The 12651-nt window shown below is 42.6% G+C and overlaps 1 protein-coding gene across 1 annotated transcript in view; it reads right to left on the bottom strand.

The window, feature by feature from the left end:
• Positions 1-12651, bottom strand: part of LOC143382655 (spermatogenesis-associated protein 31E1-like) — a 94319-nt gene that overhangs the window by 50045 nt on the left and 31623 nt on the right. Inside the window, exons 2-4 of the mRNA XM_077105613.1 lie at positions 8178-8296; positions 7497-7557; positions 3549-7242 (exon numbers count right to left, since the gene is read on the bottom strand). Coding sequence (XP_076961728.1) covers positions 3549-7242; positions 7497-7557; positions 8178-8296 — 3874 coding nt within the window. The remainder of the gene's footprint in view (positions 1-3548; positions 7243-7496; positions 7558-8177; positions 8297-12651) is intronic.

Raw genomic sequence — 12651 nt, 5'->3', positions numbered from 1 at the left:
AAGTCTTGGAGCAAGACATGGAACCTGTATTCAACAGTAGGTCAGAAAGACATTAGGCAAGTCACCTCCTTGTAGAAGACCTTGTAGCAACCTTTGGCCCCTTGTAGAAGGTAGGATGCAGTCTTATAGAAAAAAACAACCAAACAAACAAAAACACACTAGTGAGTCAAAACCAGAGCAACTAAGGGAGTGGGTCAGAATGAACCACTACAGGGCATAGTGGAAAAAAATGAGAATAAAAAGAGAAAAATTACAGTATATAAGAATAATAACAATATTTTCCAAGGCTGTGCATTTCTAAGCAGGGTATGCTAAAAATGGACTGGGTTTCTTTCTCCTTTTATTGCTCTGCCTCCAGGGTAATCCATAATTTCCACCATAACCCTTTGTGCAGGTGAAGGTGAATTAGAGTGAGTCAGTTGTATTTCTGCTGGTTCACCTTGCTCCCAAGTGCTTTTGCTAAGCACCCACATCATCATTTTTCCAACCTAAAAACTCAGTAATTTTGAGTTCAAGACTTGTACTCAATAAAACAAAAATGAAGTCCTCTATGCCATTTTGATGGTTGATTACTAAAATTATACAAAATAAAACATTTATCTCATCAGGAATTTGGGTATAGTTCAGTGGTAGGACATTTGTCTAATATGAGCAGTTTCCATCTGACTATAAGTTCTGGTGCAGTTTTCCAGGAAAGACAATCAGGCCAGTGACAGGGACACACTCCAGTGTCCCCACCAGAGACCTCCACAGAGCCACCAACAAAGACCAACACTGAGACTTCCAGAAACTTCCACAAAGCCCTCTTGGTGAGACCTCCAGAGACCTACAAGAACTCCATAGACACTACTACTTGGTTTTATTCCCATCACCACCAAAATAGTTTGTTATCTGTTATGAGATGTTGGCAGAAATTTACTCATTTTTGAAGTTTGTGATTCCTTAAATTGTGGGTCAGTACTCAAGCTAATGAAAAATTAGGAAATAATTTACAGATCTATAGGAAAGGATTTTTCAGATTTGCATGTGGAAACTGTAACACTTTTTCAGAAGAAAAATGACACTATTCAAATACACAAATATGTGGGCATTCCAAGGAGATAGCTTCAGCTGAAGATTCCTTCCTGGGTTTCCACTTTGTGAAGAACTTTCAGATGCACTGCAAAAGACCTATTCTTGTGTGGCTTCACAGGCTCCTAAGAATGGATATGAGCTCTCTGTGGGAAGTCTGTCTGCTCAGTGTATTGTCTCTGTCTGAGGTTTCTCTCCAAGTGTCTTTGAGAAATTGTTCTTGATGTGGTTCTGTGTTGGAAATCTCTGGAAGGATTTCATTTGGTGTCTATGAATATCTCTTAGTCAGAGGGCTTTTGGGGGCTTCTTTTTGAGCCTCTGTGGTGGTTTCAGTGAGAGTACCTATGGAGGTCTCTGTGGGAAACTCTGAAGATCTTGTGGAGTCTCTGGAGTTCTCAGTGTGGATCTGTGTGGAGGTCTCCAGGGGGTCTTTGTGGGATCTCCCTCTCACTGACCTTTCATAAAGCAGCAGGACCAGTAGTCACGGGATTTGCTCTTTGCTGTTTCGGGCTGGTTTATCAATGTGACCATCTGTAACACTCATCCTTTTAGGAGACCTAGGATGTGGGTCAAAAGAGGTCTTTGGAACCCATCCAAACTGGCCTCCTAGTCCCACATTCAGGGTCCTGACAGGTAGGGAGACAGAACCTATAAGTGTATTCTGTTCCTGGTGGCACTTCCTGGCACAGGACTCTCCACCGTGGAATAAATATGGCCACGATGGTGGAGTCCATTGCCCACCACACATAGGCTTGTGGAATAGTATGGAATGGCCCAGAGAAAAGATCACTCCTCTCACTGTTTTACAGCCATCCTGGTTTTCTGTGTGGATGACCCCTGAAAGAGGAAACCTCTACTAGAAGAAGAGTGAGATTCAGCAGAAATGAATATTTATCTCCTTCCAGTCTAGTAGGCTCACACATTTTGGATAGGTTACTTTCCTTTGTATATACAAATTCTGTCAAATCATTTCTTCACCCATTTGTCTCTGGACAAGCAAATTCTAGAAGCCTGGAGAGAACTGCTTTGAAACCCTATGCCATGACCTTGACCTTTTTAGATACCCCACTTTGTCCATGGAAGCAGTGCTAAGGCCAGGTACATGTGTCAAGGTCCCCAGGCTGAGTCACAGCCAGAGTTCCCTAGTCCTGGGTACTCCACCAAATATCAGGTCATCTCTTCTGGAATTTAAGAGGCAAAGATGGGCAGAAGCAGACTTACTAAATTTACTCTTAGGAACTTAACCTTCCTTGCTTGAAGGCTTTGCATTATTTCTATTGTGTATTAGAGCTAAAGGGCTTTCTCCAGGCCTGTAGTCTGGAAACCACAGTAGACAGGCCCTGGAATTGGTCTAGGCTGAACCAGTGAACACCTCAGACAATCTGGTCTCCTCATGCTAGCCTGGTAGCTAGCATGGGAAGGCAGTGGCTTCCTCTTCATGGCACTCCATGGCATCCAATTTTGCTCTTCCTTCTGTCTTGGCTCTAAACATCAATTATTCTACACATTCCACTTTATATCTACCATGCAATACTGTCAGTCACATAGTATATGCACAGTCCCTTCTAGAGGAGAAGAGAGGTGACCATGCGCAGGGGCCATGCAGCACTCAACAGCACTTTGTGGCCCCCACCTAGATGCAGAGTTGCAAGTTCTATCTTGGTTGCTGCTCTTGAAAATGTTGGAATCATATGTGGAGTTGAGTGACACTGCCATGTCACTAAGGCTGAGATAAGAGGGGATGACAGTCCCATCTATATTCCAAACACTATCAGGGAGAGAAGGGGCTCCCACATCAAACATACTTCTTTCCCCACTAGAAAATCTAAGGAACAAGGTTTTCCTAACTTTAAGACCAACACACTAATTTCCCCCCCCCCAACATTCCCATGCCTACTTTGTCATATGTGAAGCTACTAGATTATGTCACTTTTATACACCCATTCCAAAAGTTGTATACAGTTACAGAGAGAGGGAAAGCAAGTGAAAGTTTGATAGAGTCAGACTGTGGAGTGGGGTCTTCACAAGATTGCCTCATCCTGAGAGGGCTCAAGGCATTCTATTGTTTGTTTCTGTGATGACTGAATGAGGAATCCTTCAGGCACAATGAGAGAATTTGAAATGAGGGTGGGTCCTCTGAATGTCTTGGCCCTTCCAGAAGCCACTCTGAGAAAGAGTAAACACCAACCCCCTTCATACCCCACAGGAGGACACACAAAAAATATCAATATATCTGATGATGAAAGGAAAAAAAAAACAATTTATTAGGAAGCAATTGAAATCCCAGAAGGGAAGAAGACATTAGTCTTTAGAGAAGGGGTTCACATGACGACAGTTTTTCTCCCCTTGAATTCATTTTTTTTTCTGAAATTTTTTTCACCAGGAAACTCATGGTAATCAAGACCTGGTTGACTATGCACATCACCATTTTGAAGAAAACAAGTTGGGTAATGATGAAGGTGGCTCAAAGTGCTCACCCCAATTGGCCTGAGTTGGAAGGGGGTGGCTGGAGGCTCAACATTCCTAGGCTTGCAGGTCCAATTATTGTCTTCTGCCCACTTGTTCTTGGGGCTGTGGTCCTTGGGTTTTGCTTGGGGACCAGAGGCAATGTCTGTAAACATTTGCTTTCTCTCTGGGTAAGAAGAACCCCTGGGTTGACAAGATTGCCTACCCAATAGCATCTGGGGTTCTTCTTTATGCCCATATAACTCTGTTGGAAAACTTCTACGTTGAAGTATCAGCTTGTCCATCAGGGTCTGTCCAACAACTCTCATGAGGGCCTGGGGTTCAAAAACCCTAATGTCCTTGGATATTTGGCTTGTGGCTGATTTCTGGTTATGGGTGGTAGCTGACAGGAGGTTGACTTTATTCAGGGAATTTTCCTTCCCTTTTCCTTTTGGATGATTGTTGAAAGACTGCACAAAATCCTTCATTTTGATATTACAATAGCTTATTGGAGGATTCTGTTCCTTCTCTGGAAAGCAAGGGAAGGACTTAATTGAAGTAGTGTCTATGTCCTTGACTTTGTCAGAAGGGCTCAACCCACACTCTAGGGAACTTCCTTCCTCCTCTCTTGGTCTGGACCTCCGAAAGCTCTCTTGGCTTTTATTTAGACAAATCATTTCAGTGTCATTCTTTCCAGGAACCTCAACATTTGTGACTTTGGATTCCTCCTTCTCCTGGCTGCTCCCTGCCTTCATTACATCATCACATAGAGCTTGGGATATTGACTTGTGAATCCTGCAAAAGTTCTTCGAGTTGGACAGGGACACCCCAGAATGTGAAATAGCTGTGGTGGAGAGCTCATTAGTGAGGCAATCTTGCTGGATTCTAGTGAACTGGTCTTGGTGTTGCTCCTCTGACTCAAACTCCACTTTGACCTGAAAACCACTACCTATCTTTGTTTTCAGGTTTTGGTCTCCTGGATCTTCTGAAATAGATATTCTAGACGGGGATGGGCTTTTCATGTTTCCCAGAGACCCTACATTCTTCAGATTCACATTGATGGTTTGGGAGTTTGCAATCACAGAGGCTTCCACTGTCACTTCCCATTCAGATGATTTCTTCTTCTCCAACTCTGTCTCCTTTGTCTTTGTAGCTGTTGATGATTGGGTCCCTACTTTAATTTCCAGCATTGTTGCACCAGGACATGGGTCTCCTGAGGCCACATCTTTACTCTGTTTCGGTGTCTCACAACTGGCCATATCCAGGCTTAGACTGGGCTGCAGGCTAGCTTTTCCAATACCTCTAAAAACTGTACTCTGTTGGTTCATGTCCAGATGACTATAGGTATCAGAAGGCATGTAGGCATCTAAAGTCATATGCCTGCCACCCAGTGGGGTTCCTCGCATGGTCTTCTGAACTTCTGAAGGTGAGAGTGCAGGAAGGGGGTTATGTAAAGTGGGAAATGAAATTTTTCTTAATACCCTTTTTCCCTGACCTTTCTGAGGAAGTTCTTCTAGGAGACTGCCAATTTTGGCAATTGAAATGGCCTTGTAGTCACTGGAGGCTGAGGAGGAAAAGGCAGGCTGTGGAAGGGGTGAGGTTTGAGCCTCACCTAAGGTGTAATTAATGGGATCAAAAGCCTGGAGGGATGGACTCCACCTGCGCCTCACCCGAGACCTCATAATATCTGTTTCTAGCTTCAGGTGAGTTCCAGGGTCAAGAAATGAAAGCTGCTGAACAGTGTTTACATAGGAATGCTGGTACTTGGAGGAGGCTTGATAGATGGGTTTTGTGTGCATGTAGGACTTTGGAAAAGCATAGTTGGCAGCAAGCCAGGATCCACGCACACACACAGGGATCATGCCCTCCTTGATCTGCACTGACTTTCTGCCCAGATGGTCTTGCAGGATTTTTTCCACAGTTTTCTTGTCTAGGCCTGTAGATAAGTCACTTTCTGGAATATCCTTCCTGTTCCTCCTCAAGTAACTTTCTGAAACCTCCTTATTCAGAAGATTATTCTGAATCTTCCCCAAGGTGCTTCCTGAGCTCCAGGATATATCTACTGGCTGCTTCTGTGGTTCTGGTTCTAGACCCTTGTTTAGCGAATCTAGTTTGGATGTTACAGAGCCCATTGTAGAGAGTCTTTTAGTGTGCTTAGTCTCCATCTTCTTCAGATCATGACCAGCAAGTGTTGACTGGCTGGGCTGCTCCATCTTCTGCAGATCATTATCAGTAAGTGCTGACTGGCTGGACTGTGAGGGGCCAGATTCATCATTTTTGTGGCCTTGACTCTTCCCTGGATATTGATCCTGAAGCTGCATCTGTTCCTGAGATGGGAGAAATCGACATTGAGGGCCTAGCTGTGGTTGATCACTGATTAACTTTCCTTGAATATGTTGCTCGAGTCTGTTCTCTAGCTCCTGGCTGGCAGAATCCCCAGCAACTATGGAGACAGAGTTGAAAATTTGGGAAGCCCAGCTTCCCTGTGGAAGGTTGAGAGCTGGCTGGTAAAGGTCTTCCAGAGTCTTTTGGATCTCAGAGAATAAGACCTTCCTTTGGTTCTGCAAGGGACATTCTGAATGTTGTTCTTCAGTTGGGAAGAAAGTCTGTTCCTCCTTTTCAGATTTAGAACAAGTTGTTTTGCCAGGCTTAATCTGGGATGAAGAAGGTGGTAGGTTTGGAAAAGTGTATGAAGTGCTAGACAGGGTTTGACTCTGAGCCACAGATGGGGACAAATTTTGTGCCAAAAGTTGGGATTGGGCCTCCTCCTGGGAAAAGAGCTCCTCCTGAGAAATCTGTGCAGTTTCTTCATCCTGATGTTGAACTGAGAGAGATTCTGAGACTATGTTGAATGCTACATGTTTACATTGTGCAGTAGAGGACCTCTTAGAGACCCAGGCAGTAGCCACCAGGGACTCACTGTGCAGAGAGGGCAGGCCCCAGATCAGCTGGCTGTATTTTTTCTCTAAAGGACTCCCCAAGTCCTTGTGGTAAGAGAAATCCTGAGAATCATGAAGCTGCTCTGGTTTTTCTTTTGTGTTCCCGAAGGTTTGTACAGTGGTGTCTCTCTTGCTACCCATTAACTCCAACATGTTTCCCAGAGAATACATGGTGTAATCTGGACTCATTTGTTTGAAAGAGGACCCATTTTTAATATTTTCCTTCCATACTTTTAGTTCTGCTCTTTTGGTGATCAGCATTTCTAGGAGTGTCTGTACATCAGAGTTGATGAAAGAGAGGCCTCCAGACTCTACGTGCCATCGTGTGGGGTCTACTGAGATTGTGGGGTCTGATGGATGGTGAAAAAGATGTTCTTGCTTGTATTTGCCATGTGCCCAGGTAGAGTAAAATAAGAGCTTGGCAGTTGCCCACCACCAGGAGAGGAACAAAATTGAATAGCTTATGCAGTCTAGGCCTGAGATGGCGGTGATCAGGGATGCCCAGTATGAGTGACCTACAAGAGAGCTCTGTGGAACAATGTCCAGTGTGTTTCCATTCAAGTCAGACTTGTCTTCATGTTCTTCTGATAAGGATGAGGCCCATGGCAGAGTGTGTTTGGTCAGAGGAGCTAAAGAACCTAATGGGGGTATGATGTTAGAAGGATCTTCTAAATGTTGATGTGGTAGCTCTTGAACTCCAGCAGGCTCTTGCATGAACACTTCACCTGCAACATCTTCATTTACCAGTAGAGGAGAACTGTCCTTGTTCCAGAGTTTACCTAGGAGACTACAGGAGACAAGAGGCACAAGCTAGAGCCAGGAGCAAGAAGGACCAAGAGGCTGGGCAGGGGTGGAAACTTTTGGCCTATGGACCCTTCACTGCCCCTACACTGTCTTCACCAAACTCTTCCTATTCCTACCACCAGGGCTTCAATCACATTCCACTACAACCTGGAGTACACATACTAAGTCAGTCTTGAGCCTCAGGATCACATTACAGATGCTGATGGGAAAACACTAGAGAGCTGGAAAGCTCCTCACCTTTGCAGAAGTAAAATCAGATTCTGAATCTCCATCAGATTCTTCAGGCGATTGCCTAAACCTGGAAATGGTAAATGAATTGTGGTAGAGAAAGGAGGATTCCAGATTTCACAGATTTTAAGTGCAATGCCCCCTTGGGGTAGATCATGGGAGATGAGACTGGAGGCTAAACCTCAGTGTCCAAGTCCACCAGGAGAGGAACAAATTTGAATAGCTTATGCAGTCTAGGCCTGACATGGCGGTGATCAGGGATGCACTTGTACAGCATGAGAGTCATATAAAGACTCTGGGAGAAGCCACATTTTTATCATTTGCAGGTTGTTTTTACCTCCAATAACCTGCATGATCCTCACAACCACCTTATGGGGAGAATGGATTGGTTACCTCAAAGAGAAATTGGCCTTAACAGAATGAAACAGCTTGACCACAGGTGGACCTGAATGTCCCACCTCCATATCTAGGCACTACTGCTCAAGTGCTGTCCACACCACCCTACTGGACATTACCCACCCTTCATCCACCACACTTTCTAGAACCTGAGAAGTGTCTTTGGTATGATGAGTTATTTACCAACATCTTCTCTCTCAGGTCTCTGCAACCAACTTCCTCTGGGGCATGGCTCTGAACTCTTGGAGAAAGGGGACAACATGCCATCTCTGGGGTTAAAGGGCAGGGTGTTACCTTTCAGAGTTCCACTCTTCTTCCTGCACTTGTACAGCACCTTCTTCACCTTCACATGCTGACAGACAATATAGAAAAAGAGGCTGAAGCCCAGTTCTTCCTGTGCTCTCACAGACCAGCTGTAGACATTACATGTTTCTGAACAGCAGGACTTCTACAGTTAGCTAGTGGAAACCCTTTTATTCAGAGAACATTTTAAAGTGGCAAAATACTTCATTTTTCCCTTTGGAAAGCACAAAAGGGGATTTTCTGAATAAATTACACTATGAATGTTGTCATTCACTTATCTTCTGCTTAAGAATGGACTCATTTCCACAGGCTCTTCTCAGCTGCCAGGCAAAGTTCTGCTTCCTAAGACCAGAGGTGACCTAAGAGCCTGAGATGGAGGCCCTCAGACCCACTTCATCTCAAAACAGAGGAAAGGCATTTTCCAGAGATACTTACCAGCAGAAGGTGATGGAGCAATTCTCGGGACCTGTCCTTTCCAGAGGTACCAAGCACCCTCAGGAGTCCAGACCTCTCTATGTGGTCTAAGACTTCCAGATAGGAGAAATCCTAGTGCACACTATCTCCTGCTCTGCCCTGCTTACCCCAGAATCATTCTCTATTCTGTCCTGAAATTTCTCTTTTCTGACTGTGTCTACCTATTTTGGAAAAGTGAAAAGAAAAGTAGACAAAAGAGAACATTTTGTTGTTGTTTGAGGATTTCTTACCTTCCAGAGTTTTTCTTTTTTCCTTGGTGGTGGGAAGGATGGATTACCCTGGAGGTGGGGAAATAAAAGGAGATAGATCCCCAGTCCACCCACAAAGGCAAGGATCATATCCATTGCCCAGGTTGTAAAGCGGGGGTTCACCCATGTGGTATTAATGCTATTTAGAGGAAAGAGAAGATTCTCCATCATCTCAATTCCACTGTGTCACTTGGACAAATGAGTCCTGAAACACATCTTCAGCAATGTAAAATAGGGCTCAGGCCTATGTCACAGAGCTGTGCCCTCTCATCACAAAGGAATCCTGTCATTTGGGGAAGGACAAGAAGAAAAGTGAGCACCACACCTCTGCTCCACCCTCCAGCCAGCATGTACTCTACTCTCCTGGCCTTCTAGATCCTTCCTTCCAACTCCACTCACTCACCCTGTCAGAGAAGATCTCAGTCAATTCAATGCTTTTTTCTCCTGGAACATAGACATCCCCTCCTTCCTTGTAGGTTTCTGAGCTCCATCAATTTCATACTGTTTGAAAATTCTTATTATCTATGAAATTTTATTTCTCCGTATCTCTTCTTTATTTTCAGGATCTCTTCTCTTTGAAATTTCAACTCTTCATACAATATGTTCTTGCCTTGTACAATTCAGCATAGAACTGAAATTTCTCTTATGCTTATTTAGTTATGCTAACTTTATTTTATTATTATTATTATTATTATTATTATTATTATTGTTATTATTATTATTATTAGTTTTTCAAAACATTACATAGCTCTTGACATATCATATTTCATACATTTGATTCAAGTGGGTTATGAACTCCCATTTTTACCCCGTATACAGATTGCAGAATCACATCGGTTATACATCCACATTTTTACATACTGCCATACTAGTGTCTGTTGTATTCTGCTGCCTTTCCTATCCTCTACTATCCCCCCTCCCCTCCCCTCCCCTCCCATCTTCTCTCTCTACCCCATCTACTGTAGTTCATTTCTCTCCCTTGTTTTTTCCCCTTTCCCCTTACTTCCCCTTATACGTAATTTTGTAAAACGATGGGGGTCTCCTTCCATTTCCATGCAATTTCCCTTCTCTCTCCCTTTCCCTCCCACCTCTCATCCCTGTTTAATGTTAATGTTCTTCTCATGCTCTTCCTCCCTGCCCTGTTCTTAGTTGCCCTCCTTATATCAAAGAAGAAATTTGGCATATTTTTAGGGATTGGCTAGCTTCACTTAGTATAATCTGCTCTAGTGCCATCCATTTCACTGCAAATGCCATGAATTTGTCATGTTTTTAGTGCTGAGTAATACTCCATTGTGTATAAATGCCACATTTTTTTTATACATACATCTATTGAAGGGTATCTAGGTTGGTTCCACAGTCTAGCTATTGTGAATTGTGCTGCTATGAACATCCATGTAGCAGTATCCCTATAGTATGCTCTTTTAAGGTCTGTAGGGAATAGTCCAAGAAGGGGAATTGCTGGGTCAAATAGTGGTTTCATTCCCAGCTTTCCAAGGAATTTCTATACTGCTTTCCAAATTGGCCGCCCCAATTTGCAGTACCACCAGCAATGTACAAGTGTACCCTTTTCCCCACATCCTAGCCAGCACTTGTTGTTTGACTTCATAATAGCTGCCAATCTTACTGGAGTGAGATGGAATCTTAGGGTGGTTTTGATTTGCATTTCTCTGACTGCTAGAGATGGTGAGCATTTTTTCATGTACTTGTTGTTTGTATGTCCTCCTCTGAGAAGTGTCTGTTCAGGTCCTTGGCCCATTTATTGATTGGGTTATTTGTTTTATTATTATTTAATTTTTGAGTTCTTTGTATACTCTGGATATTAGGGCTCTGTCTGAAGTGTGAGGAGTAAAAATTTGTTCCCAGGATATAGGCTCCCTATTTACCTCTCTTATTGTTTCTCCTGCTGAGAAAAAACTTTTTAGTTTGAGTAAGTCCCATTTGTTGATTCTTGTTTTTAACTCTTGTGCTATGGGTGTCCTATTAAGGAATTTGGAGCCCGACCCCACAGTATGTAGATTGGAGCCAACTTTTTCTTCTATCAGATTCACAGTCTCTGTTTTGATATCAAGCTCCTTGATCCATTTTGAGTTAACTTTTGTGCATGGCAAGAGAAAGGGATTCAGATTCATTTTGTTGCATATGGATTTCCAGTTTTCCCAGCACCATTTGTTGAAGATGCTATCCTTCCTCTATTGCATGCTTTTAGGCCCTTTGTCAAATACAAGATAGTTGTAATTTTGTGGATTGGTCTCTGTGTCCTCTATTCTGTATGATTGGTCCACCCACCTGTTTTGGTACCAGTACCATGCTGTTTTTGTTACTATTGCTCTGTAATATAGTTTGAAGTCTGGTATCGCTATACTGCCTGATTCACTCTTCCTGCTTAGAATTGCTTTTGCTATTCTGGATCTTTTATTTTTCCATATGAATTTCATGATTGCTTAATCTATTTCTATAAGAAATGCCCTTGGGATTTTGGTTGGCATTGCATTAAAACTATAGAGAACTTTTGGTAATAACGCCATTTTGATGATGTTAGTTCTGCCTATCCATGAACAGGGTATATTTTTCCATCTTCTAGTATCTTCTTCTATTTCTCTCTTTAGGGTTCTGTAGTTTTCAGTGTATAAATCTTTCACCTCTTTTGGTAGGTTGATTCCCAATTATTTTATTTTTTTTTTGAGGATATTTTGAATGGGGTAGTTGTCCTTATTTCCATTTCAGAAGATTTAAGCTTTCGAATTTTATTTTACTATCTTCATCTAAAGGGTTTAGACAAAAAAAAATTGATACATTATTACAACCGTTCAAAACTAAGTATAAAAATTGAAATAAACCCTCAAGGGACATTTTTGTATGTTTCTAGTATTTTTGTTTGTAAAATCAGTGTAAGTTAAACTTGAAGAGAAATTTTGGGAACCTGTCTACACACACATTGTGAGGATGGACTTGGCCTAAACAACTCCATTTTAAAACTATGTTAAAATACAACTGGAGTACCTACCAGACAAGTTTACAGAGCCTACTTATATTGTCATCAATCATGGTGTTCTAAAATAAGTCACTTTCCACAACCCTGATAAAACTCAGTGTGAAGTCACTGTCATTTTCCTTTGCCCTGATAAGAATCACAGGTGAGAGATCAGGGCAGAAACCACCAGACCAGATGTCCTGACCCAAGAATGAAAGACGTCATTAAGAAACCCAGTCATATTGATAGGGATTGAAAGGGCAAGCAGAAACCCCCAAATTTAGTATAAATGATGTAGCAAATAAGAGACATTCAAACAACCCACACTGGTGTCCCTATGCTGGAGAGCCTGATGAGGACATGTGGACTGATAGCCCAACTCTTTTTATTATCTACCTAATCTTCTGTATCATCCTCACCATTCTCCAACTCTACAGCCACATCTTGACCCTGATGAGAACAGCTATTTCTCCTTATGACCATCTCCTCAACCACTCATCTGCTCCACCCATTATGAAGCCTTTATGGATTCCTGACCTGATCACTGGAGTCTGAGTGAGTGTGAATCTGCTGGAATTAAAACCCAAGACTTGAGACTCTAGATCTGACACTTGAGCTTATCAAGCAGAGGGAATGTCTGTAATAAGTCTGTCATGATTAAGTATGATTGCAGTGCTTAGAATTGACTTGGAATTGATTATGTCTATTATAGTGCCCAGAATTAAAGACTGTTATTTTCTTGATTAAGAACCTATAGAAGGGCAAGTTTTGT

The sequence above is a fragment of the Callospermophilus lateralis genome, chromosome 17, assembly GCF_048772815.1.
Source record: "Callospermophilus lateralis isolate mCalLat2 chromosome 17, mCalLat2.hap1, whole genome shotgun sequence".
Taxonomy (NCBI): Eukaryota; Metazoa; Chordata; class Mammalia; order Rodentia; family Sciuridae; genus Callospermophilus; species Callospermophilus lateralis.
This window is presented reverse-complemented; position numbering and strand designations above follow the sequence as displayed.